The sequence below is a fragment of the Toxotes jaculatrix genome, chromosome 15, assembly GCF_017976425.1.
Source record: "Toxotes jaculatrix isolate fToxJac2 chromosome 15, fToxJac2.pri, whole genome shotgun sequence".
Classification (NCBI taxonomy): Eukaryota; Metazoa; Chordata; class Actinopteri; family Toxotidae; genus Toxotes; species Toxotes jaculatrix.
This window is the reverse complement of record NC_054408.1, coordinates 22,200,570-22,227,993: the sequence shown is the minus strand read 5'-3', so window position 1 is coordinate 22,227,993 and position 27,424 is coordinate 22,200,570. Positions and strand designations below refer to the sequence as shown.

At 42.0% G+C, this 27,424-nt stretch overlaps 2 protein-coding genes across 2 annotated transcripts; one reads left to right on the top strand and one right to left on the bottom strand.

The window, feature by feature from the left end:
* The first annotated feature begins 2,641 nt into the window (after positions 1–2,641).
* On the top strand, positions 2,642–11,665 carry slc40a1 (solute carrier family 40 member 1). Its single transcript, XM_041057813.1, has 8 exons — positions 2,642–2,952; positions 3,065–3,132; positions 3,549–3,708; positions 4,078–4,193; positions 6,380–6,506; positions 6,873–7,118; positions 7,298–7,933; positions 8,454–11,665. The coding sequence occupies exons 1-8, from the start codon at positions 2,919–2,921 to the stop codon at positions 8,768–8,770; spliced, it is 1,704 nt and encodes a 567-aa protein (XP_040913747.1). The 5' UTR covers positions 2,642–2,918; the 3' UTR covers positions 8,771–11,665.
* A 2,245-nt stretch (positions 11,666–13,910) lies between these two features.
* On the bottom strand, positions 13,911–27,365 carry wdr75 (WD repeat domain 75). The gene is made up of 22 exons (XM_041057797.1): positions 27,154–27,365; positions 26,270–26,459; positions 25,828–25,957; positions 24,906–24,971; positions 24,571–24,670; positions 23,893–24,017; positions 23,630–23,700; positions 23,219–23,335; positions 22,851–22,939; positions 22,485–22,643; positions 22,130–22,189; positions 21,328–21,443; positions 20,948–21,123; positions 20,581–20,738; positions 19,821–20,001; positions 17,396–17,490; positions 17,167–17,262; positions 16,618–16,787; positions 16,188–16,247; positions 15,651–15,794; positions 15,268–15,359; positions 13,911–14,865 (listed from the first exon to the last, which is right to left on the bottom strand). The coding sequence occupies exons 2-22, from the start codon at positions 26,353–26,355 to the stop codon at positions 14,652–14,654; spliced, it is 2,505 nt and encodes an 834-aa protein (XP_040913731.1). The 5' UTR covers positions 26,356–26,459; positions 27,154–27,365; the 3' UTR covers positions 13,911–14,651.
* Positions 27,366–27,424: the final 59 nt, after the last annotated feature.

Below are 27,424 nucleotides of genomic sequence, written 5' to 3'. Positions count from 1 at the left end.
TTCTCATATTTTTGCCCTGGAAGTGTAAATTTAGCCCACGTAAACACCGCTTGTTGTTCCAGACCCAGGTTGAAAAGAGATCCCATCGGGGGTAGACATACCTGCAGCTCACATGGCCGCAAAATGACACAGCAGGCGTCTGACCGCTGATGACAGGTCGCTGAGCCTGGCTGACACACCGGCCCACTAATAGTGTGGCTGGTAATCTGTTTGTACCAGCTCAATGTGTGCAGACTTCCAAAGAGCAGAGAGCTCTCTGTGATCCTTGAATAGTGCACAAAGGGTTTGAAGAGCCTATTGTCATCACTCAGCTCAAAATATGTGCTTATGTTACTTGTTACGGTCAGTTTTGCTTGTACGATGAGATGGCACAGAGAAGGTCTACGTGTTGCTCTGGGCCAAGAAGAAACTAGTGCTTTGTACATTTTTTAAACATCAACATACGTGAAAATAATAATAATAATAATAATAATAATAATAATAATAATAATAATAATAATAATAATAATAATAATAATAATAGAATATAGTACAATGAATCTTAGAATATAGAATATACCATTTTCTAATAGTACATACTAACAACATGTCTACCCCTTAAATAATAATATACAATAATATTAAATAATACAATATAACTAAAGAAGAGGAGAAAGAAGAAGAAACTATTTATACTTGACTTTTTAAAAAACAAAGTACACACACATACACATACACACACACACTATAATGTTTTATGTATATGATTTTAAATGTATGAAACTGTCCCACTCTTTACAATTCACTGGGAATTCTATTCAAAGTTGAACTCAATTTAAAGTATGTTGTAACAGGTCTGGATATGATGGTGAAAGTTTATTGGATGAACATTACTGCAATGAAAATCTTTCAAAAAGAGTGAAGGGGCTCTTCAGCACATGTTATTTTGGCTGCCTTTGGCCAAAGGTCAGGGTGTGTGTTTGTGAGTGTCTTTGCTCTGTGTGTGCTTGAGGGAGATTAGGCACTTGATAAGGTACATTTTTGCTGTCATATTTAAACCTTCATCGCACTTTAGAGATGACTTAAAAAAAAAAAAAAAGACCGGTCAGCAGAGAGAGTTTATGAGCTAGTTCAGAGTTTCAGCGAACACTGTTATATATGGGATATAAACAAAACCAAATCAGAGCCTTCTGAAATTAAACACTTGATCTTAGTGATGTGATATGAAAACCAGTCAGAAACAGTTGCCCCAAGATGCAGCACACAGCTGTAGTGTCTGTTTTGGCATTATAGATAACAGACACATTCAGTCCAACGAAAAGCCCAAAACATTCCACCTGAGAACAGACACGAGGTTTTAGTGATGGCACAAGGCCACGGGGGTCCCATTCAGCTGATAAGAGCCTTTCATAGTCCACTGTACAATGTCAAGTTAAAAGAAACATATTAGCCATGTGCTCACTGAGCCAGTGTTTATTACTTTTTATGGATGCTGGCCAAGCAGCTCTCATCAATGCAGCCTGTAATTATAGCTGTGATTCTGCTCTGTTGACATAGGTGGACAAATGCAAGTCATCCAAATGTATGCTCTGAAGACGGTTTTTCTCTGTTCACCGCCACGCTCGATTGCAACAGGCGGCTTTGTGATAAGCCGCTTCACCAGTTCAAGGCAATAATGGCAGGTTTTTGTTGCCAATATGTTTAAAATGTTCAAGTTTAATTTGTGTGGCATCACATGCAGAGGCAAGTTCAGTTAATCTTTAACTTTTGCAATCGTTTGCTCTCCTCAGCTGTTTGCTCCTTTGTACCACTTAAATACGTCTTTCTGTATCATCACAGTCTCAAATAATATCACTGGATTTGGTAAGCATGGAGCTGAGAAAACATCTACAACATTTCCCCATTTAAGGTGGAGCTGATTCATTGCTCTGAATCAGTGAACTGAATTCCTACTGATATTGGCCATAATTTAATTAGTGACGGGGGTTTGGTATAAATCTGACCTAGTAAAAGCTGCATTTCACCGCCTAAAAAGGACCATATCATTATAACTGCTGACATCTTTAGCCCATGTTTTCTTACAGTAAATCAGTGATGAAGAGTAATTTTCATCTGTCAGTTTTTTACTCCTCTTTATTTATTACTTTATAGACTGAGATTACACATATAAAACACTGAATAAGCTTACAAGCTGTGAGTCAGAATAAACTACCTGATTGCACATAAGGCTCCGGCTTAAGTAAGATTTTGAATGCAGGGCTTGTAATGGAGTATTTTTACATTGTCATTATTATTATTATTATTATTATTATTATTATTATTATTATTATTATTATTATTTTATCATTGCTAGTTTTACTAAGTTAAAGATGTGATGGAAGAAAGAAACCACACACAAACCTGACAAACAGTCAGAGGAGAAACAAAGACACACGTTCGCTCGCTGTGATTAAATGTTAGATTATAATTCATTATTTCCGGGTGAAGAGGGCTCCGTTTTTATTTTTATGGATCTTATTCGTTTATTTCTGTATTTGTTTTTGAGCGCGCGTGTGACAGGGAGGCTCACATTTTTTTTCTTCTTCGTCTTTTTTTTCCCCTCTGTAAACAACAGTGCGTGACGTCACAGCGTTGGATATATCATGGGAGCCTGGACGTAAACACGGAGCCGGAGAGCAGAGCCAACCGTACACCGGAGCGGCGGACAAATTCAGCTCCCAGCTTTGTGTTTTAGCGACTAACCCGCCTTTTAGGCAATTAAATAATTTCTTTCCAACTTCAGCTACAGTGATAGCTAAGTTTGGAAAGGAGAGAAGAGAAGAAACGTCGCGTCTTTCTTTTGGTTTTTTTTCTCATTGTGTCGCTGCATACAGAACATTCACTGGTTTATTCTTTTTTTTCTTCCTTGTTTTTTCCAACCACTGGGATCTTTCTTTAAAATGGATAATTCTGGACCCAAGAAGACATGCTGTGGTAGGTATTTCCCCAAGCGGATCCTTCACATCCAGGGAAAACATGCATATAGACGAACCGGCTTTGTAACATGTCATGAGTTTATTCTCACAGTTGAGTATTTTCTTTGCAGAATCAGTCCGAGATTTCTTCACCTCAGCTAAATTCCTTATCTACATGGGACATGCTCTGTCAACATGGGTAAGTGAAACGCTGTTAACACAATTCACCACGTTATTGTCTATTTAAATGACATAGCATCATGTATTTGCACATGTTCATCGTGATGACAGGCTTCCTCTGTGGCTCCTCAGTGTCAAAACGAAATACAGTACAACATGAATGTGTTATTGTTACATTAGGTGTTATATAACTGTTATTACAATACAAAATGACATGTTTCCCCCATGTAGCTCATCACACAACACTGGTCTTTATAAATATCTCTCACGTCTAATGGACAGATTAAACTGAAGAGGGTGTATAGGTTTTCAGCCCATGTAAGCTGAGAGGGTTGTTATTGTTTATCCAGCACCTAGAACACATTTCCTGTCAGCCCCAACCTGGATACCTGAAATGAAGCCTGCGGCGTAAATAATTAGAATTTGAATTCCCAGGGTGACCGAATGTGGCACTTTGCCGTGGCTGTTTTCCTGGTAGAGCTGTATGGGAACAGCCTGCTGCTCACAGCCGTGTACGGGCTGGTGGTGGCGGGCTCCGTGCTGCTGCTTGGGGCCATCATTGGGGACTGGGTTGACAGAAACCCCAGACTCAAAGGTAAGGCAGCACAAACTCAGAGCCAACTATAGCTGTTTGTGATTGATTGTCATAACACAACTTTGTCATGAATAAAATGCCAAACATGTTGTAGACGTGATCCTGAAAATACATGTGTAGCACTTTCAAAGCTACTTTTTTATAGTGTCTCATACAATGTGCACATGTGCAGTTTTCCTCCCTCTCTTTCACAGTTAGATGCCTTTGTGTGGAATATTTATCCAGAGGAATTTGGCAAAGACACTATTAGATTAGATCAGGGAGCAGGGAATTCTTGTGGAAACGCTCTAATGAACTTGTTTGTCAGACAGAAATCTGTTGTCTTTGATCAGATTTCTGTCCCTAATGTCCATCGTGGTGTTTCCACAGTGGCCCAGACTTCGCTGCTCGTCCAGAACAGTTGTGTCATCGTGTGCGGGATCCTCCTGATGGTTGTTTTCCAGTTCAAAGAACAGCTTGTGGTGCTCTACAATGGATGGATTCTGGTAAGATCCCCCCTGTGCTGTCTTTTACAACGCTTGCTGTTTCAACGCGTTATGGTGGGGATTTTCACTGAAAGCATTTTACCCCTTCTCCTGAAGTACAACACTCTGACCCCTGAAACTTGCTTACTTTTACTGATATGTGCTCCCATGTCAGTGTGATTTATGGCCACTTGAACACCTTTTACAGATGAGTGAAATGAGAGTAACTCACTCCCAGAAGACCTTTGACTGTTCTACTAACTTAAATTGACAGAGTGGGTTATGTCTGCTTTCAGCAGAAAATTATTTTACTCAGATATCAAATAACGTTTGCTTATTGCAACTAACTTATTGCAATTATTCATTTGTAAACTTGAAATAATTATTTTGCAGTCACAAAACAAAGTTTACTGTAGCACAGTCATTAACAACTGTGTGTTCTTATCACAAGGAAACAAAGCATGAGAGGAAATTACACATGTCCGTTTAACAGTTTATTTCAAGTTTGTGCTGCGCTGTGTAACTTTATAAACTCCCCCTCACTACACTCAGACTCAGACCTGATTCTGCAGCTAATCGAGTGAGAGATGCAGGTTGCCATCCGTTATGGGAAACTAGCCGGGGTGTAGGGTTGAAACACAAAGCGTTTCTGTTGAGGGGAATGGCTCCAACTTTGCCCTCTGCATTTGTGGGACGCCTTTGGGTTTCCAGAGAAGGGGGGGAGGGAGGGGTATCTGCCATGTGAGAGAGTTTAGAGGGAAGGCTAGTGTAGGAGTATGTGTGCGTGGAGGTGGAGACAAGTTGGTAAAACAGGAGATTGAGTGTCTCATTGAAGGCTGTGTAGTCAGCAGGTTCTTCAAGGCCTGTCACATGACAGAAGGAGAGAGAGACAAATGTGGCCTGGCCTGTTGGGGAATGTTTTCTATTCTGACCAGAGCTGCATTACAGTGTACATACAGCTCAACAAACAAGTTGCCGGCGAGTGTGTTTCACAAGCAGGCCATTTCTACGCAAAATATTAGTCGTATTCTAGTGTTTTTGTCCTCCAGTATGTCTTTATTGGTGCTGTAATTGAGGTCACATGTCAAGTATTATATCGGCTGTCACGTTGTTTCTTTTAAGCAGCTATTTTTCACAGAAGGTTGTAGATTTTGTTTTTCCACAGGAAGTTATCAATTTTTATTTTAGTTTGCATATGGTGACGTGATAGTAGCACTTGGTCTTTACGTTTGGTTGAAAAAATATTTTGTCATCAGTGTGGGGTGAAATGTGTACTTCCAAACTGACAGGTATTCAGAAACTACGCCTCATTTTACAGTGTTACAGAGTTTGAAATTTGGTTTCGACCAATATACTGTATATCTACATTAAAGGTATAAGGTGGTGTAATTCTGTATTTTGCTTACTGTCAACAAATTCCATGAAAAGACCAAAACCGACATTGTTAGTTTGTCTTTCGATAGTCTTCGACTTCCCTTTTTTGTGGCATTCAGCCCAAAGTCCATTCCTACTTGCTCAAGACGTAAATCTATGGGTCCCAAATACTCTGTTTAATTTTAAACACTGAGCACAGCAAATGTCACTGAAACAGGCGTAAATAGTACATTTGTTGGAGACTGTTTTCAGCCATGGATTAATACACATTTGCTCTGCAAATGTGTATTAATCCATGGGAACATGGGGAGATAAATCTAAGGGTTCCCAAGATGAAGATGAGAATGATCATGAAAAGCTATTTTTGACTTTAGTTAGTTTTGACTTCAATTTTTTGTATATTACCGGATATTTTCTCCTCTTCAGCTCCCTAAATAAAACCATCTGAGAAAGAAAAAAAACATTTTCAGTTTGGACTGCTTATAATTATAAAAAGTTGGGAACCACAGCTCGACTTAGTATTTGGTGCAGCAGGATGGTGTATGTGGAACTGAGTGTGTGTGTGTGCAGATGGTAATGAAGGAACATGTCACCCAGTGTGGCTCACTCATATGTTTTTAATAATTGTTGGACAACAGAGCTCTGTTATTGTCCCAAAAATAACATTTTGGCTTTAGATACACAGGAAATAGTTGTTAGGAACAATTCATCTTTGGTTTGGGTCTTTTTGGAACTTTACCAGCCTCATCTTTTCATGACATAAAGTTGATTTGGGATAAAATGTGACCTGAACCTGAAAGTTTAAAAACCCCTAATTTTGTATTTTTTCTTAGACAACTTGCTACATTCTGGTCATCACCATCGCCAACATCGCCAACCTTGCCAGCACAGCTACCTCCATCACCATCCAGAGGGACTGGGTTGTGGTTGTGGCAGGCCAGGACAGCAGCAAGTTGGCAGGTCAGCGTTCCTTACTTGCTGCAGTCTTCTCATCGAATGTAGGCCTCATGTGACATGTTATCAGATCCGTTCAGTGGGGCAGACTTTGAATCCTGGATGCTGACTCACTCTCGTTTTTACCTTTTATATCCCTGCAGTTTCCCCTTGTTGTTATAAGCTATTTAAAAGATTTGGTCACATGGTGGAAAATATTCTCAGCACCTGTGAACTCTGTGACCCTTATCAATCTGCTGTGCTAGTACTGTGCTGTCGTATCAATGTGTAATAACCTTCCAAAAACACCAGGACTACAGTCTGCCACAATTTGGTCACATTTCCTACACATTCACCTACTTAATGCTGACCAACATCTCTTTTATCAAACAGATATGAATGCCACAGTGAGGATTATTGACCAGCTGACCAACATCCTGGCTCCCATGCTGGTTGGCCAGATAATGGCCTTTGGCTCTCATTTCATTGGCTGCGGCTTCATCTCCGGCTGGAACCTGTGCTCCATGTGTCTGGAGTATGCCCTGCTGTGGAAGGTCTACCAGAAAACGCCAGCCTTGGCCGTGAAGACAGGGCAAAAGGAGCAGCAGCAGGAGCTCAAGCAGCTCAGTCCCGTGAGAGGTAGCTGCAGGAAGCTTGTGTTTATATCATGTGAAGCACAAATCCTGGTAGATGGTTATACATGTGCTTTTTGTTTGGTAATAAGCTGCATCTTATTTATTGGTTTTGGAGAGTTTTGACTTGGTCAGTGATTTGTGCTGAATATAACTGGATCTCTCCATCCTTCTGCCCTTTTGCAGACTCAGAGAACGGCCAGAGTCCTGAGGAGTCCTCTCAGCCGCTGATGAATGAAACCTCAGTGGTGGCCAAGCCCGACTCTCCCAAGCCACACGGCTGTTGCTACCAGGTGACCGAACCCATACGGACCTTCAAGGCTGGCTGGGTGGCCTACTACAACCAGAACATCTTCTTGGCCGGCATGTCCCTGGCTTTCCTCTACATGACAGTGCTGGGCTTCGATTGCATCACCACTGGCTATGCCTACACGCAGGGCCTCAACGGCTCAGTGCTCAGCCTGCTGATGGGAGCTTCAGCTGTGTCGGGTATCTGCGGCACTGTCGCCTTCACCTGGGTCCGCAGGAAGTGTGGCTTGATCCGCACGGGCTTCATCTCGGGAATGGCTCAGCTGTCCTGCCTCATGCTGTGCGTATTCTCCGTCTTCACTCCCGGGAGCCCCTTAGACCTCAGTGTCTCACCGTTCCAGGACATTTACAAACACTTGATTGGAGAGACGACCCTGCCCGAGGCTGACCACAGCCTCACCAGCCTTTTCAGTGGGAATGTCACTACTCCTGCACCGGCTGAAGAGCTGCCACCTCTGCAGTCCTACATGTCTGTTAGTCTGCTGTTTGCTGGCGTCATTGCTGCTAGAGTTGGTGAGTAAAGTTGCTCTCTTTGATTTTTTTTCCAGATCTGGTGGTAACAGTGGTTACCTAAATACCCAATGTATTTTATTGGATTATGGAGCTATGTCTTATTGCTTGGAAGCAGATCCAAAGTGCAAATCATCACTGATTGCCACTGAAGTAAATGGTGCAAAGTCTAAGTTGAGGTTTGCTAGTTTTATTTGACAGGAAATGAGAGTGCGTCGGAACTAGTGTCCATGCTTTTTGGCATGTTCACTTCCTTTCATAAGATTATAAAAGGCTGTTTTCCAAGTAATGACTTCCTAAAGTTGACTCAGGTGGGTATTAGCAGGTCCACAGGTTAGAGGTTTTCATAAGTCACCGGAATTTCACACCAGGCCTCTATGGATCTGTCACAGCATTATCTGCAACCTTTGATGCCAATAATACGGCCTGATAATTCCTGCTACAGCTACTGTTGAGTTCTGAACTCATTTTAATGTGGCTATAAAAATACCATTAGGGCTGACTGTTGATCTCTTTGCTGCAGGCCTGTGGTCTTTTGACCTGACAGTCACCCAGCTCATCCAGGAGAATGTGATCGAGTCGGAGCGAGGTGTGATCAACGGCGTCCAGAACTCCATGAATTACCTCTTAGACCTGCTGCACTTCATCATGGTGATTCTGGCTCCGAATCCTGAGGCCTTCGGCCTGCTGGTCATCATCTCTGTCTCCTTTGTGGCCATGGGTCACATCATGTACTTTAGGTTTGCCTTCAAGAGCCTGGGTAGCCGCCTCTTCCTCTGCTGCTCACCGGAGCAGAAGGTGGAGACGGTAGACAGCCCCTCACTTCCTACTACCGTCTAACTCCGTGGAAGCGACCGTGTCCTGGGTACATATTTCTCAAGCCTTACACTATCCTTGCACCGTATTTATCTAACTAACCTCATTTCTTGTAGCGGGCAGGATGCTAATGCTAACATAAACCAGAGAAATGTAACTTAACATGCTATGCACAGCCATTAAAAAGCATTAATCATTAGGAGAAGAGGTGAGTAGAAAGCTTACAGTCATAGAAAGGTAGTCTGCAGTAAAACTGTAGATAAGGCATGCAGGCAACTTTTTCAGTCTGGGTGTCAGATGAGAGCCTCAGCTTTTCATCTACAGGCCCTTGCTCCTTAATACATACGTGTACTGTCAGACAAGGATCCATCACCTTTAGGCTTGTGACCCCATTTTGGGTCTTGTTAAAGAAACCGGTAAAATATTCTCCTCCTGACAGCCTGGGTCTAGCTGTAAAGATTTTGTAAAAGGTGCTTCAGCTGACAAAAGGGCAAAATGAGGGAGAAATGTTGCAGGGAAGCCGGCACTTCCCTGCAACGGCGACTGCCTGAGATCCTAAAAGACAGAGCCAGACCTCTCATTTTTTGACACTTGCCTTTCAGTGTCCTCACTGGTGCTGTAGCTGTGTCTGTTAGCTGTTCTCTGATAACATACTCATGGTTGTGTCAGCTTACATATACATGTGTGATGAGCAGGTCGAAGAGGTCTTCCTCCTGCAGGGGGTGGTTACTTTTTTTTATTTGACCAAACACAAATCTGGGATCTAGTCTCTTTAATGCATCGGTATAAGGGTTATGCAATTAACTGTATTTTTTCAGGAAATGCAGACGGTGGTTTTTATAATAATTGTATCATCAGTATTGTGTTGTGCGCTAGTAGCTGTGCTATAAGAAACAAATGAGAAATCCTATGCACCCTTATCAATAGTTATCTCACTTACCAAAGTCAAAAGTCCACATGTGGCACAAAAGGAAGTGAGGGAAACCAGTTATCTGTCTGAAGCATTCCAAATATATATATTTTTGCATCAGGTGACAGTAGTGTAGATTCACTAATGCTTTCATATGACCCTAGTATATCTATGTTTCTAAACCACTCTGAGATTGTACTTAATTTTTGTTTTTTTCTGGTAGTTTACATCAATAGTTTCATTCTTTTGTCACCTTTTGATTTTTATGTTTGAGTTCTCTGGAGTGATTTTTCAATCGTGATTGTTGTTACACAGGCACTTTAAGTGATTGACGTCTGTCATTACACCCAATGCGTGATCAGGTCTTTGATCAATATTTTTGCACAAGGCCGAAGCCCCGTCTCCCCCAGGTTCCCCCGCCCGGCACAATCATATTTCAGTCACTTAAAGTTTCCCTGTCAGTTTGTTCAGGTGCTGTGGGGCAGGGTGGGGGGGTGGGGTGGGGTTGCGGTTCAAAAAGGCACATATTCCAAAACTCGGCACCACACGTTAATGAGGAAAAACTGGACCAGCCCCTGTGAAAAAGTCTGAATACACCTCCAGTTCACTTCAGATTCCCCTCGTTTCCTCAAGAAGTTGGCATGGGAGCTTAGTCGACATTATAGGATCTCAGTTTACCGCCTCTGACTGCCAACAAACCCTGGACCTGGACTCAAAGTCAGGGCTTTTGTTCTTACTGCTTTAAGCTTCATCAGTAGAGGAAGCATTTTAAGTCTTTGACTTAAGCTCTGTCTTATGTTGACATCCTTGGCTTTACAGTATTAGTGTAGAAAATGTCTTTAATGGTACCTCAAAAAAAAATAGGTTCATAGATAGCAGCTTTTTTTTTTTGCGTGTTACTTTTCCTGTGAAGTGAGTTAACTGATCAAACATTGTCTTTGTGAGTGAAAGAGTGTCTCCAAAAACAATTTAAAATCACAGACGTTGAGAAAGTAGCTTTGATGATCCCAAACACAGTAACTGTAATGTAGCTGTAGCTACTCCCTTTCTATCTTCACTCATTTCTGATGCCTTACTTTAAATTAGCCTTGACAGCTGTTAAACGCACACACGGGGCTAAATCAAGAGTTAGCAGCCGAACCCCACCCATGAAAAAGCTTCCCGGTGTAGCCAGGATTTGAGGAATAGAGGGAGGGAACTATTTGGGTTGGAAACAAGAGGTAGCCACAGCAGATGCAGGAGAACAGAAGGCTACTTTTCAGCTTCACATTCCCATGAAACCTGGTAGAAGAAGTGGTGCTGAGTCAGGATATCTGCAGGTGTGCCATGAGGTGCAGACTCAGAGAGTGGAGCTTAATTTTCACATCCCGCTCGGGCTTAATGTAACCTCAAACTCAGTCTGGGGATGGGAACAAAACCAGCTCTTACAACAGTCGGTCTGCTGATTCAGGAATATCACACATGGCCATAAACTCTCTGTTTTTAATGTAAATAACATTAGCTGTCAGTCCTTTTAAACTTAAATATACAACTGGAAACTGTATAAAAAAATACATTGTGCATACTTTGTCATGCTGTTTTTCTGAAAACTTTTTTTTTTTTTAATGTGTTTTATATACCTAGTGTTGTGTGTCAAGTTGAGGTTTCTTAGAGATTTTTTGAAATCTGTGTATAATTACTGCATTTGATTTCAGTACATCTGTACCATTCTGCACCAGTCTGACAACACACACACACACACACACACATATATATATATAAAAACTATATCTATCTACCTATCCATCTATCTATCTACCTGTGTATATAGATAGATGGATAGACTGAATGGGAAAGTGGTCTCAGAGTTTTGGACCACACTGTATATAGTATATATAGTTCATTAGGCAAAAGCATTCAATCATAAAAGGAATCAAATTCATTTTTATGTCATAATCGCACTCCACTCAAAATGAGGATGTTGGCATTGTTTGTACTGCATGAGGTCTCTTTAATAAAGAAAAACTTTACAATCACCTGTCTGAATAGCCTTGGGTGTGTGTATGTGTTTGCAGAGTTTCATGGTCTCAGGTTTGGGCTTGGCTGCTGCTGTGTGAGGTCACATACCACAGAAGAGTTAGCTGCTAATTTCCTCCCCCAGACTCTGTTTTCTTTCATGCAGCCAGTGTTAAACTGACTGACTTTAAGCTGAGCTGGATGACCTGAACTTGCGTGCCTGCTGAAAAGAGGCCTGGTGAAAATAAGCGGCCTGGTTTTGCACACACACAAGCGACAGAAAGGGCTTGGCCTGAGGCATGTTAGTGGGCTATGGCTCTGCATTTTACTCTTTGTGGCATTTTAGCATTTTTACACTTAATGCATTTCCTTATTTTATTACTGATGCACTTATTAAAACGGTGGCCGTAATGTGATGTTCAGGAGTTAGTACAACTTTTAAGAGGTTTACAGAACAACAAATGCAAATCCACCGCTAATCAGTAAGACAGCTAATGAGTACAACTGGACCTTTTTGAATCCTTGTAGGCATTTTTGTCTCATCAAATGTTCTGTCTCAGCATCAGACATCATTTATATGATATCTCACACTGTAACAGCCCTTTTTAAATGTTGTACCCTATATAGGATTATTCATTTTTGAACAACAGCAGATTTGACCGACTGCAGATTTGTCATATACCGAGCACAGATTCACACCAACTTCGCAAACACACACAACACACACAAGGGGCAACACCTTATCGCAGCTGTGAATGACCCCTGCCCATGCTTCGAGCAGAGCCGCATATGTGAAAACCTTTAGTGAAAGTCCAATGTCTAAAAACAGGAACTGGGACTCAAGATAAGTGCTTACAGTAGAGATATTACTTATTGTTTATCTGTAAGATCTCTTCTGAAATACAGAGAACTCACAGTGAGGCAGATTTTTTTCCAAAAAATTATTTAATTTGCATGTTTGGTCAGCATTTCCTGCCAAGGCCTTGAGCTCATGTGTTTTGCTGAAGCCAAAGTGTCCTGAAGAAACCTCAGGACAGGTGCATTGTTACAGACCATTGTGTTTGTTTGCTCCAAGCAGGATCCCTTTAGTTTTATGCAGCACATTAAAGGAATAGTTTGACATTTTCAGAAAAACACATATTTGCTTTCTTACTGAGAATTAGATGAGAAGACTGATACCACTCTCAGTGGTATCAGTCACTCAATTATAAAGCCACACTGCCCGACTGCCAGTTAGCTTAGCAAAGCGTAATGACTGGCTCTGAACACAGGTGACCAAATTTACCCACCAGCACCTAAAGCTCATTAATTAAAATGTTAGATTTCGTCTGCTTAACCTGATTTTTAAAAAGTGCAAAAATAAAAAGTTGCAGTTTTATGTGGAGATGTGTGCCAAGCCATTTCTTGGGCGAGTGCTTCCTCCAGCCAAGAAATAGTCCAGCACATTACCTGCCATAAAAGCACAACCCTTCTAAATAAATGAGCTTTAGGTATGCAGATTCACTTTCACCTCTGGATGGAGGCAGGCTGGCTGTTTCCCCCCACTTCCAGTGTTTGCTTCACATTCTCAAGTCAATAAAAGTGAAAGATAAACAGTTCAGGACTTGATAAGTTTCTACATAGTGTGGCTCGATTTGTACAGCCTCGACGCCTAACAAATGCAGAGATCACGAAAAGACACGGCCGCTCTGTCCCTGGTGGTGGGAGGCCTCCGGGCCGGCCACAGCACCTGACGGAGAAAGGAACTGAAAAATGCTGAGATGAAAGTGTGCAGTCTTTGCAGTCACATCTGACACTGGGAACAAAACGTGACCTTCTCCTTCTGAGACAGCTTACTCAGGACTTCAGGATTTGTTACTCAAGACTCAAGAGTGTGCTGTGGCCAGCCTGACTTTACAGCACCAATAATATGCCATTTCAAGGTCCGGGGGGGGGGGGGGGGCATGAACAGCTTACTATTCTATTGTTACTATTCCAATTGTAAACTAACTGTAACATCAAAAAACATGGGCAGCATTTCCAGGCACGTTAGACATTGATTCAATAAAAAAATGTTCTTTTTTAACATGAATTTTGCCTCATTAATCCGTTTTGAAAGCAAAAGGCTGCCTAGATGCGTGTCATAGTTCACCAGCTTATACAACAATGTCAGCAGCGTCATCTACATTTGTAACCTTTACCAGTCTACTCACTTACATCACACAGCACTGACTGTGGGAAAAAGAGAAGAGACTCTGGGAGATCCTTGGAGCCACCGGCTTAAAGAAAGGGTTACAGCTTTTTATTAAATCTCAAAGTCTAGAAAAATGTGTAAATGCAAATACATGTACATGGATACAGTGTGTGTAAAAAGTTGTCACCACGCCCTCAGATTTCTTCACGTTTTAACTTTCAGCTGCAGATTTGCTTTTATGTAAGGATATGTAAGGAGACAATTCTTCATTGTACTGTAACATTAACCAATCATGTTCCAGCTGCACAAGTTGCACCTTAGTTTCCCACCAAATAGACTCGATGCACAACAGCTTCTCCTTTGCCTGAGAACACTGAAACAACACAATATCCTCAGCTAACTTTTGCCAGCAAACATGTGGAAGACTGGAATGAGACTGTCCATCAGCAAAAATACACAACGTCCTGTAGCCAGTCTGGTGGAGGTATCCGACAACACAGCAAAGTTCTTCACACACAACTGTTGTGCAACAGAGCCTCAGCACTTTGACATAGAAAACGAGGGGGGATTTCTTTTTTTATTGTTACAAAGTGGAAAACTGTTCCACATTGATTTGAGCCTGTAACTGCTCCCAAGGGGTCAAATACTTACACAGTGAAATATTTCAGAACTCCAACATTGGTTTTTCTTTCCAAAAGAAATCCATTATGATTAAATTGTGACATAAAATACTTAACATTAACCAAAAAAAACAAAATCTACTGACGTGGTGAAAACTTTTTATAGGCACTGTATCTGGGTGAGTGTGTTTTTGTACATGGTCATGTTCAAGAGTCCAGGAGACCTGCAAGCCAACTGTGGTCAAGTTTCTTCACCCTCCTCAGTTCCCTAACCTGGGCTTTTGTCAGAGGGGGGGCTGCAGTCTCTGTTGCTCCCAGTGATGTCTCCTCTAGTCTCGAGGTCCTGGATTCCATTTCCCCCTCCGAATCCTCTTCCTCTTTCTCGCTCTGCATTTCCTCTTCAGCATATTTGCTTTCCTCCCTGAGGCCATGGCAAAAAAAAAAAGGTTAATATGACTTTGCATATTTTTAAAGATAAACAAGAACAAGTCCACATTTTCCCATGTGCACAATTTTAGCCAAGATCATAAGCTGCTGAATCATGACAAGCCTGAATTCCAGCACTGTTTTGCCAACTCACTGACATTATCAGACCCACAGTGATGAAGTTAGTGAGGCGTCAAATATATTACACGGTCACATTTTTCCCCAACCAACTAAGCAACATTAAAAGAAAGCTATAATTATCCACCGTGACTGTACATTATCAACTTTATGTTAGGACTTGATTTGTTTTGATTATCCAGTTCATTAACACATTATTGGCCACTGATACAGAAAAGTTGAATTTCTGAAGCTTTGGCAGCCTCAGTGCATTACTGACCTGGAGTCTGTGACCGAGATGAGCAGAGACTGTACAAACATGGAGCACAGGAAAGAGGTAGAGGGCAGGACGTGGGCTGGGGTCTGCAGAAGCTGTCAGGAAGACAAGGTTTAAGGGACTACAAACTGACAACAGCAAAAAAAAAACTACAAAGATGTCCTTGCATTTAAATTTTCACAAAAATCTGAATCTCTAAAAAAATCCACGTCACAAACTTGAGATGCTCAAACACAAACTTCTCACTCATTCACTTGAACCAGATGAACCATTTTATATTCAACACAAAGTGAACACAAAGGGCTCTAAGGACTGAGGGTGCTCTATGGCTGGAGTTTATAAATACAACTGACTTGACTTCATCCATGCAAGGCTGAACTACTGACCTCCTTAATAGCAACAGATCCCTGTGGTAGAGGTGTCCTCTCAGCAGACAGGCTGCTCAGTGTGTCTTGAGTGTCCTGCTGCTGTCTGTGTTTCCCCAGCAACAGGTAGAACGGTGTCATGGCAACACTGTCATCGATCACAAGCTTGAAGGGGTGGGAAACAAAAAAAAAATCATTAACAAGGTCAGGAAAAATCTCACATTAATATAAAGGAAAATAGGTCAACATTTTTTAAGGGGCAGGACAGATGTAAATGATGATAAAGAGATGATTTACCCTCTGTGTTCAGAGGGTCCAGCTCACAGTTTTCATTTCTGACATGTTCCACTTGGTAAGCATGAGGAACTGCTGGCTATCAGACATCAGATCAGATATCAACTTTGTTCCCTTTGGATTTGGGAAAACTGCAGCAAACATCCTCAATATGTAACATTTGATGTTTTGATGTTTTTGAGTCCCAGGTAAAAAAAAAAAAAAAAAAAAAAAAAAAAAAAAAAAACTAATGCTGAGCTGTGGCTGGTGCACAGGTGTCTGTACCTGTTTGCTGGAAGCCATCAGTCTGTCCTCCTCTGCCTTGGTGGTGAACGTCAGGAGGTCCTGCAGCAGAGACCACGTCAGTCAACAGCATCAACACAATAACAGCATGCAGAATGTGCCAAGGTAGCAAAGCTCCTTTTGTGTCAGTATTGTCAGTATTCCCAACGTTCCGTCCAGATGGCACAGAGAGCAGACATCAAACAGACCCGAGGTCTAGTTTGCCTCAGGTCTGGATGAGTTCACCCATTCCCTGCTCACATCTTTGTTTTAATAAGGTTTCAGACGAGTGCAGGCTGTTACAGCAGCAGATTAATGCCCACACAGGAATCACACATTCTATGTTCAGATGTCCCCATAATTTTGGACACGTAGTGAAAAGTATTTATCATCAGTTTAAAATGATTTTTTTTTTTTAAGCAGCGATCTTTACCGTGTACTGAGTGAGGAAGAAGAGCTGGGAGCAGTTGAGCCATTGGCTGCTCTCCTCACAGCTCTCCAGCATCTCCTCCCTCGGGGCAAAGACAGCACGAGTCACCTTCCCCGAACACACAGCCTTATGGGAAAACAGCGGCCGAGGCTCATTGGGCTTAAACACAAACACTGAAACAGAGAAGGAAAAAAAAAACCCTCAAAAATCATTAAAAAAAAAAAAAGGAAACAGATTTCTACATTCACATTAAACAAGTTAGCTGACAGCTAAAAAGAAATGTAAATGAAAGGAGAGACGGCAAGAGAACTACCATCCCAGTAACTCTGACACTAACATATTTATTCAACAATACATAGAAGAACTTTAAAGAGGACTATTCTTATCTTTGTGAACACACACAGCTTTTTATGCCTTGGTTACTTGCTAGTTGGATCAGATTTGTGCTACATATTCAAGTATCTGTTCAGAAATAGCTGCTGTGGTCTGAAATCTGATTCTTTGTTGTTTCAGATGCAATTCCAACTTGGAAACGCCGAGGTTGAAGCTTACAGTCGGTGCATCCAGACTGACAGCAGAAGGCCGCCATGTTCTCAGAGAGGGGGTCAGCCAGCAGCAGGCTGGTGTCCATGGAGGTGCTCCACTCCACTGCCCAGGGAGGACGGGAGACAGGAGAGAACGGGGGAGGAAAAATTCAGGTTATAGGTACGGACAAATCAAGATATCGACTTCAATTCATGCATACACTTGTAAATGTGTGTGACGTGTGAAGTGCTCTCACAGGAGCAGGTGAGGAGGTTCCAGCAGAGGAGCAGGTTGTTCATGTTGGTTCCCAGCAGATACTTGGAACAGCTTAGTCGCCCAAAACAAAGATCCCTGATGGAGAAATGGAGGGGGGGGGGGGGGGGGGGGGAAGTCCCTTTAGTTTTCCTGTGACTGTAAAGAATCCCAAGTGCAACCCCCCCCTCCCCGCACCCACCCAGCTCCACACACCACCACACATATTTCACAGGATTAGCTTTTGAAGAGTTGTAGCGCTTTGGGGGCTTCAAATGGGAACATGTACACACGGTCTGAACACCCACCAAGAACCAATGGTAGACCAATCAATAATTCAGACATCAGAGTGCTGCCTTCTACAGTCCCTTTACACAAGTCTGTGACATTCACATGAAAAAAAAAATCTATTAATTACTTGTCTTGATCATAATTACTCTTGTCAGGTCAATTGTATGTGTTTTATCAGCCTTCAGCGAGTTATGTGTAAAGAGTCGAGAGCTGGTGAGGTCGGGGGTGAAGCACTTGACCCAGCTCTACACATCCATAGGTGGTAGTTATGTAAGGGGCACCAGGCAGCTGTCAAAACAGCTGACCATTAACATCTTCCAGCCCCCCGCCCCCCCCCCGTTCAACTTTGAAGTCATATTCCTCATAAATTCCCTTTCAGCTCCCAAATTACACAGGAAATGTCTGCTCGTTTTTCTGGAGTATGACTGAGTATTCGGAGCAAGGCCTGTCTGTGGGTCTCTTAGTTCAGTTTAGCTCGACTGAGGCCTCTTGAAAAGAAGTTTCCTTTCTTCAGGCTTATTTCTGCTGGGTCCTGCATTTTAAGATAAACGGCAAGTCATCTTTGTTTTTCTTGCAAATAAAATAAAGCGTGTGTTTTGGGCTCATTTTTGAAAAGTGGTACAGAAACTTGCAATAGTAAGTCGTATGTCCTCAGTGAACTCGGAACATCTGCCAACATTTCTGAGACTTGAGCAACGCTGCAAAACTGCAGCCTGTCCCCGTGTTCTGCTGGCTGACAGGCTGCACTTCCTTTGCTCAGGCAGTTACATCCCCTTTCTGCTGGGGAAAAAAAAAACACCACCCTGGATCTCTGCCTGAAAAGGTCATTTAGCTGCTCAGAGACGTCCACCACTGAGGGGCCTCGACAGCAAACAGCCAAGCTCTAAATCAGCTCTTTAATGAATCTTTGTGTGTGCGCGCTGTGCTTTTACTGACTGTCTGCTGTTACTTGAATGTCTTTTTGTTCTCAATAGGAGTTGTGACATGGAGCTGGAAGTAGCCACTAGAAGATGGTGAACTGTGGCCATGAAGGGATGAACATGGTCAGCAACAATACTCAGACAGACTGTGATATTCAGACCATGACTGATTGGTATTAAGGCCTAAAGTGTGTCAAGAAAACATTCCCCACACCATCACACCACCAGTCTGGACTGTTGACACAAGGCAGGTTGGGTCCATGGATTCATGTTGTTGATGCTAAATTGTGACCCAACCATCTGCAGCCTCAGCAGAAATCCAGATCCATCAGACCAGGCTTCATTTTTCCAGTCTTCAGCTGTCCAGTTTGGGTGAGCAGCCTCTCAGATCTCTGTTCTTGGCTGACAGGACTGGAACCTGATGTGGTCTCTGCTCTGCTGTTGTAGTCCATCCACCTCAAGGTTTGATGCGTTGTTTATTTTGACAAGTTTTTCTGCTCAGCACAATTGTACAGAGTGGTTGTCTGAGTTAGTGTAGCCTTTCTGCCAGTTCCAACCAGTCCGACCTCTGACCTCGCTCATCGACAAGGCGTTTCCGTCCACAGGACCACTGCTGCTCACTGGATGTTCAGCAGTTTCGGAAACACTCAAACCAGCTCATCTGGCTCCAACAGTCCAACATGTCATGGTCAAAGTCTGAGATCCCATTTTTTTCCCTCATTGTTGATTTTGGTCTTTTCATGGGATCTTTTTGACAGTAAGAAAAACCTATTCCTTACAAATGCTATTTACTGCAGGGTTTTGTAGTGTCAGATGTTATCCTGTGTTGTCCCTTTATCCACTCTGTACTTGTTTTATCAGTGTGTACTAGTCTTTCACAATAGTTGCCGGCTCACCATAAGAAAATCTGTGGTTTGTGTGTTAAGGTTGAGTAATAACCTTAAAATGTTTGTCAGCTTTTTAATGTACAGGTGAAAATATGTGTGAAAATATCTGTGTTCCAGAACAGATACTAAAATATATCTTTGCTGCTCTACTGTTAACTTGTATCTCCATTAAAACCCTTTCTTCACCCTACATTACTCTGCATAAGACAGAAATGTAAAGGTGCAATACAAAGAATCTGACCAAGCATTCAATGATCATTTTCAATACCTAACAATGCTGCAAGCAGCCCAACTGAATCTTGGGTATTTGAGTGCATGTATATGCTCTAACCTGACGGCTCCTGGCGGCTGGGACAGAGTTGTCAGGAGCTCCCAGGAGGACGGGCTCCACACTGTCACCACCTCCTGAAAGCTGACAGCCAGCAGAGAACCATCGGCGGAGAAACAGCAGCATTCAGGCACCAGCCTGTGATAGGCTCCGACGAAATCGCACGACCAGGAAGGACCTTCATCTGCCGGCCCGTTCAAAAGGAGGGAGAGAGGGAGGGAGGGAGGCAGTCACAGAGAGTGTGAAATTTGTGAGAAATACAACCTAATGCGGCTAAAACCTTAAATTCAACTGATGTGTCCAGAAACTGAAAGGGTAGAGCCTGGCACCAACAAAGTGACTTGATTCTTATTGATGTCTTCAAGAGAAAAAAAGTGAAAAAAAAGAGAAAAAAAAGTGCAAAATGATGGTTCTACAAAGCACTTTGGATAAAAACAACCACCGCATGACACTGGTAATCGGACAGACGTTAGAACATGGAGTTAAGATGGTACAGGAAGAATTGTTCCAGTATTTGTTTAAAAGAAAATGTGCAGTGACCCATAATTTAACCTTATTGTGCTTTTCACTGAGATCAAAGGAAAGTGATGAGTTTTTTTTTAACTGTACAGATGCAGCTTGTATTTTGCTGTGATGTTTTTAATGTTCGCACTTTAATGGTGATTTCTCTATAGAAAACTAAACTGTGGTAAATATTACCACAGTTTAACAGCTCAGCCAAACTCTGCCTTTGGGCTGTCAGAAACAGAACTAACGTCCTCACCCTCTGTGTGGGCTGGTGGGGCCAGCTGCCAGGCTTTGAAGTGTCCATCCCGGCTGGTGGAAACCAGCATGGAGGTCTGGCTGTCGGCGGCATGGCAAAAGCACATGGCTGTAATCCGGGCCTCGTGGGGGGCCGAGATGGTCGTGTTCAGCACAAAACTGCAAGTGATTCAGTAAGCAATGTTACAGGGTGGTGGTTGGGGATCAAGACAAAAAAAAAAATTACTAAACCTTTGCTATTGCACTAAGAAAGAACACTACGAAAATGAACTGGAAACTCAAACACTTTTAGGAAAGTATCCCACTGAGTTTAGTCAATGTGACTGAAACTTAAGAACATAGATATATCAGGCTTTAGACGTCTGTACCTCTGTGTTTGTTCATCAAATGCCCAGAATTTCAAATTAAGCTCCAACTCAGCAACGTCCTGTTTTCTTTCTTCCACAGTCGCCAGCCAGTTTCCAGAGGCATCAAAAGCCGCCCTGACCACCTCGAACTGCTGCAGGCCCGACTCATGGATGTACTCCTGCTGCACGATGTCCAGCTGCACAAAACACAGAAGATGTCTTCAGAATTTAGCTGCTAAGGCTAATTCAAACCAAGGTGTCGTTGGCAGTATTGGTAAGTGAACCTGTTTAGAAACACTAGCTAAAATACAGTTATGACAATAAAAGTCTCTAAAAATAATCCACAAACTGATTTGGTCTGGTGTGTGTGATATGTTAAACTCAGTTTATACAATGCTTACATTGTACAGCAGTTTGTCTCTTTGGAGGGAGTAAAACTGCAGGTGGCCTGGTTTGCCGTTCAGCACCAAGGCTTTGCTGCGTGGGTCCACCATCAGGTCTGTCCTCACACCTTCTCCTGCACCACAAACAGAAAAAAGTGACGGTTGGTTACTTTAAAGACACAGAGAAACCTGGCCTGTTCAAACCTGGATTCTTTTTCTCTCTTTTTGATATGTGTGAGAGGTGTGATAAGAGATAAAAGATACAGAGGTACAATCGTCACTGTTGTCATACACAATAGAGACAACAACAAAATGTACATTGTTTTCTGCTGGGATACTGATACAACAACAAGATGTAATAGAAAACAAATTATTTCTTGTTAATGTGAAATAAAAGACCTGCCAACAATATAAGAAAAATGTCATTTTCATTTCACTCTGACTACACAATAATCCTAATAATGATAAGTCCTTTATATCCATGGATTTAACTCTGATGAATTAATAGCCTTGTTTCGTGTTGATCCCTTTGCAGCTGGGTATCCCTGATTTAAAAAAGCCATTGGCAGAGATTCATTTGAGTTCCTTCATTTCCCGTGGTAACTTCCCTGATACCGTTTTGTTTGTTCCACCCTTGCATTATCACAATATGAGCAACAACTTGGATGACTGGTTTATTGCTTAAGCTGAAAAGAATTTTCCTCTTCTATAATGATCAAGATCCTCCTTAGAGGATAGACTGGTACATGTTTCTGAATGAGCCCATACAGCATGTTTATGATCCATCTACGTGCTGTTGCCATCTATAGTGTGTACTCACCTTTGACCAGGCCCTGAATGACAGCTGATACTTTAACACAACTCTGGATGATAGTGATCTCTAGAACAAGGAAGAGACAGAAGTCAGTTTTCCATGAATACTGAAGACTCTGCATTATGTCTATATACACATCTCAGTCACTGCAGTCATTGTTTCCCTTTGTGTTACTTTTCTCTGCTCTCTGACAGACTGTCAAATGCAGTGGGTTTAAACCAAAAGCTGTGGTTCGACTAGTGGCGACAGGATGTTGGCTCCAAAGAAGGTAATATTCTTTAAATATACAACTATTTCCAGTTACCACAATTACTCATTGTGTGTGTGATCTGAGAGCATAATGCAGGTAGAAGCTCCTTACTGTTGTCACTGTGTGAGGTACAGAACAGCGCTCCGTCAGGTGAGACAGTGATGTGTGTGATGGCAGCACCCAGGCGAGGCAGGAAGTCCTTCTGGCTCTCTTGGTTGTATCGCCACTGGACGAGCACGGACTCCACGCCCCCGCTCAGCAGGTTGGTGCCTGGGAAAACAAACCAGAAAATAAATACAAAGGCCCTTTTCTGAGAAGAAAAATTATTCTTATTTTCCAACAAAATCAGAAGATATTCATAAGCACTGGTAGATATTTAACACACAATGAAAACCCAAATTTGGTTCAACTTTACTGCACAACCAAGAAAGAAAGAAAGAAACAGAGAAATGGTAAGGCAACAAATGACGTGTGCACCTTCTGGAGTGAAGCACACTGAGCTGACAGCACTGTGGTGCCAGTGCAGAGTGGAGTACGTGTACTCCTTCTTGTGGTTGAAGTTTCTCCTGAAAGGATAAACAGTAACATTAGACTAATAAAGCTTCACCTTCACCTGAGGAACTATGTTCATCCATTCTGTATACACACACTGCACCATTCAAAAGACTAAAAAGATGATTTATAAAGAAAGAGAATTTATTTCTATAAAAATAAAACAAAATGTCAGCAAAACACTCCAAAAACAAAGGGACAGCAGATGTTTAGTCTAAATAATTGTTCAGAACTATCACCACACTGGGTGTGACCGTATACGCTTCAAGGCCATGTTGTAACTACACACTCACCACAGACGAATCTTGCCATCTTCATGCCCGGTGGCGATGCAGTCATCTTTTGGGTGGCAGGCAACGCATGTGAACGTGTTCTTCCGTCCTTTCTTGTTATCTTCTTTGAGGAAGAATCTAGCAACCCACACAAGCACAGATGTACGGTGTTATTAAATATCCTCATGGCTTTGGGGATAAATATGGCTTTGTGAACATCATGGGTTTTATGATTCAGAGATTTCACTCTTGGTCTGTATACCATTTTGTGTCTAATGAACCAGAAATGCCACAGAAATACATTCTGCACTTGTAATCTGAAGCTGTGGCTGGTCTGTGGTTTCATTTCAAAGTTTGAAATAGAAACGTGTGCTGATCATCTTTTATTTATCTTCCATCTTGGAAGACTTGCTAACTGATGGACTGGCTCACCTGTATGACTTCTGCTTCTTGAAGAAGTAGACCTCGAGCTGTTGACTTTTAGCTGCAGCAATATATTCCCCCTGTGCGGATGATAACATGTGGTTATTATCACATACAGGCAGACCCAGGATCTGCATTTGAAACCTGTTCTCAAAGAAATACTAGTACCAAGGTCGGATATAATTAAAACTCAAGCTACAGAAGGTGGTATCAGTTTTGTGAATGTAGCAGTTCAGGATGGTGTGATGGTGACAGAGGTGGCGTGTGCATACCCCTCTACCGAAGGCAATGGCCGCTGGGTTGGAGCCCACGTCACTAAGTACAGCAGAAAGCTCTCGGGTCTCCACCAGCTGATCTCCGCTCTGCGGCAGATGTACCGCAACCAGCTGGAACAACTCTGCGCACACGCACCCACAGACACACACAAAAACAGTCAAACATCAATGTGTTACACATTCTCACCCAGTGACCTCTTACCCAAATTCTACTTTGCACATGTTAAAGCCCCTCGCATAATGATTTGACATCTGGCGACCCCTACAGGTAGTTCACAGAAAAGACAGATAATGTATTAGACAGCAATGCGCAAGGCTGCCCCCCCGTTTTCTCCAGGACCATGTCATTTTTCTACAAACAAAAATTTTTGCCATGTAAAAATAAAACCAGCAAAACCGCTGCTTTTCATTTGAACGACAGGCCAATGATAGGCCCGCACTATTACTGAATACTCTCATCTTTTGGTCTCGTGCATCTCTGTGAGTAAGTGAATGAAACTGATTGCTTCAAGTTTTGGGCTCAGACTGAAGTTGCCATTGTTAAAATGATCCACTGACATTTTCAGCACACGGTGTCTGAAAGGTGTTGAGACAGTTTAGGTAGAAAAAAAAAAACAAAACCAAAAAAAAAATCCCTCAAGCAATCATCACAGTCAGAGCAGATGTCAAACCTACCAGATCTTTTGTCACATAGCACAGGAGTAACAATAAAGATGATTCCTTCATGGTTTGCAGATGTGAAGATGGAGTAAACTGGGTATCCGATGACATAAGTCTGGAAGAGATCACATACACCTGTCACACATGGCGTCCGGACATCGGAGAAAACACGACACAAACTCTTTCTCAAAGTGATCCTTCACTGCTGGGTCACTGCTCATACAGTCACCCTCACAGCTGTGGAGGGCTCTCTAAGCAAAGGGGGAGGGTATAAATGTAGTGGACTGGGATAAACCACAGTGAAAGCAAAAAAACTGGAGATACAAGAGAATACAAGAATTAAGATGAACCTTAATAAGGATGCCATCTGTGAAATCCCAGAGTCTGACAGTGCCATCTGCTGAGCAAGAGTAGACCTGCAACACATCAGCACATCATGTATGGATGTTGAAGAGCATAGATTGAAAGTGATAACACAGAAAGAAATGCATTATAAATATCCTGCAAGCTTTTTTTAAAATTGAATATCTGAATAGCACAGTGCTTATACAAATTATAAGTTATAAATAACTCAAACCCCAGCACTGCTTCATGAAAAGGCCCACAGTAAGGTGGGTAAGGTAAAGTATAAAAAGGTAAAATCATATAAAGGAAATAAGCTTGGCATATTAAAAAGATGTATGTAACCTAATCAAATCACACCAAATCTACATCACATATGCTGCTGAGTTTGTCTTTCACTATTAATGGATCTATGGTGGTGCTGAAAAGATTAACCAGTTAATAACAGAATAATTTATAGTCACTACAACAATTCATTCACAAAAATAAGCAGTTAATTAGTAAGTTACTTATCAAGCATGAAAACCTGAGCACTTGCTGCTCCAAATCTCTGTCATGATTTGCTACCATTCTCTCTCTCTGTTATATAATTGTACATTTTATACCTTTGAAATAAAAGCCCTCTTAAGTAATCAGGAAATGAGTAGAGTAACATTTGCATAAAACATTTCTTGTTTGGAAACTATCTCTGAACTGGAGAGCAAGCTATATTTATATTGACAAGACTTAGGAGACCACCCTGTACGTTAAAACAACACACTGTATGAATTCATTGCTGTGAGCAGCCTTTAAGTGCTTCTGTTTTCATACTTAAGTAACTTTAAACACAAGTAAGAAGAAGTCCTCTTCAAGGCGAGTTAGTTAGCAGAGTAAGGCAGAGCTGGACTCTTTGCACCCCCGTGAACACACTGTGGAGTGAGATGAGTGTACCTGCAGATGGTTGGAGGGCTTGAGCTGCACACCTGTCACCAGGTCGGTGTGTCCCCGCAGGTCGTGGATACACTCCTCTGTGGAGGTGCTGAACACCTTCACACACTCTCCCGAGGCGCACAGCAGGAACCTGAAGTAAAGCCCAACCACATCTTTTACACCAGAACCGACAGTTAACGGACTAAAGAAACGTTATGTTTCTGTTACTGACTTATCTCCGTTAAACTGCCGCTACAGAAAACTGCCAGTGTTGCGAAGGCGAGACAAGCTGGTAACACGTTTTGTAAACAGACGCAAATATTAACTGTAAGCAAGCAGCTTGTGTTGCTAACGCTAACAGCTAGCAACGGCCTCAACTCTCAGGTTCAATAAAACTTTAAAACACCACGAGAACCTCTTCCACCCATTATTAAATACTATGGGATTAAAAACACACACTGACCTTGAATCATTGGTTATGACAGGTTCCCTGAAGTTTATTTTACTGCCGCCTCGGTGAACCACGCGGATATCCCCGTGTTCAACCATGTTTTTGCTAAAGTCAACTTTCACCTCTGACCGCTGACCCCTTCTTCTTCTTCGTGTGTTCGTTCACTGCGCGGCGAGCCAGGCTATTGACGCTTTACTGCCACCTGCTGGACAGAAGCGTAGGGTGTGGCGTTGGTGCAAAAACCACAGATTTTATTATCTCTGCTGAACATGTTTGGTTTGTTTTGTTTTGTTTGTTTTTGCCCATTGCACAACACATTTATACCACAGAGGATGTACTGAGTTTCACAGTTGTTGAAACAAGTTTTCCCGGTGTGATTGTGATTGTGTATGTGTGTGTTTGTGTGTACACAAATTATCCAAACAATACACCTGAAACTGAACATTAGCATGATTTGATCTGGAGTGTATTGCAGAGCCCATGTTGTGGCCTCCACCAAATTAAGTTTGTCATTATGTAAGTTTGGTGTCATACACTGTTTCCTGTTTCTAAGAATTATCTCACTGAACTTTCTGAACTTTCATTTGCTGATCACATGCAATGTTAAGAACACTTTGCATGTACACATCCTGTGAAAGAACAGAACAAAGGCGCGGTTTCACCGGACTAATTCATTTATTTCTATGAGTGCCAGCGTCTCACAAACTAACAACATATTTTAACCTCAATTATTGGCTGATCAGCCTTCTCTCCACGTGATACTATCAGTATAACAACTGAAGAGAAACAAGTGATGATCTAAAATCACACATACAATACTTTGGCAGCAAAAGGGTACGTTAATTTACATCTGTTTTCCATTAGTGAAACTGTACAGTTATTAAAATGTCACTGACCTGAACTGAACTGAATTGTCGTGATTCTGCTTTTCCAGTTAGTTTTGTTTGTTTGTTTGTTTGTTTGTTTTCTGTGTGAATAAAGTATTTAAACGTATAGAAGTCAATTATGGGAAAACATCTTCATTTAGTGTCTCTGGTGAATGCTGTGTGATCAGCTGGTCGTTGTTTCGCTTCTGAACCGTTCATTCCTGTGAGAACAATCCCAGTTTTGCGGTGGATGTTCTTATTACTGGTAAAACGTTACCTTCTTCCTGTCTCACCTCACACA

Bases quoted from the DNA above. Each gene is read 5' to 3' on its own strand.
- wdr75 (XM_041057797.1), bottom strand. From the start codon at position 26,355: ATGGTTGAACACGGGGATATCCGCGTGGTTCACCGAGGCGGCAGTAAA. The intron at 21,444-22,129 runs GTGAGTACACAC...TTTGTGGTGCAG, and splicing joins CATTCAGGGCCTGGTCAAAG to GAGAAGGTGTGAGGACAGAC. The intron at 17,491-19,820 runs GTTAGAGCATAT...TTTCTCCATCAG, and splicing joins CAGCCGCCAGGAGCCGTCAG to GGATCTTTGTTTTGGGCGAC.
- slc40a1 (XM_041057813.1), top strand. From the start codon at position 2,919: ATGGATAATTCTGGACCCAAGAAGACATGCTGTG. The intron at 7,119-7,297 runs GTAGCTGCAGGA...GCCCTTTTGCAG, and splicing joins GCAGCTCAGTCCCGTGAGAG to ACTCAGAGAACGGCCAGAGT. The intron at 7,934-8,453 runs GTGAGTAAAGTT...TCTTTGCTGCAG, and splicing joins CGTCATTGCTGCTAGAGTTG to GCCTGTGGTCTTTTGACCTG.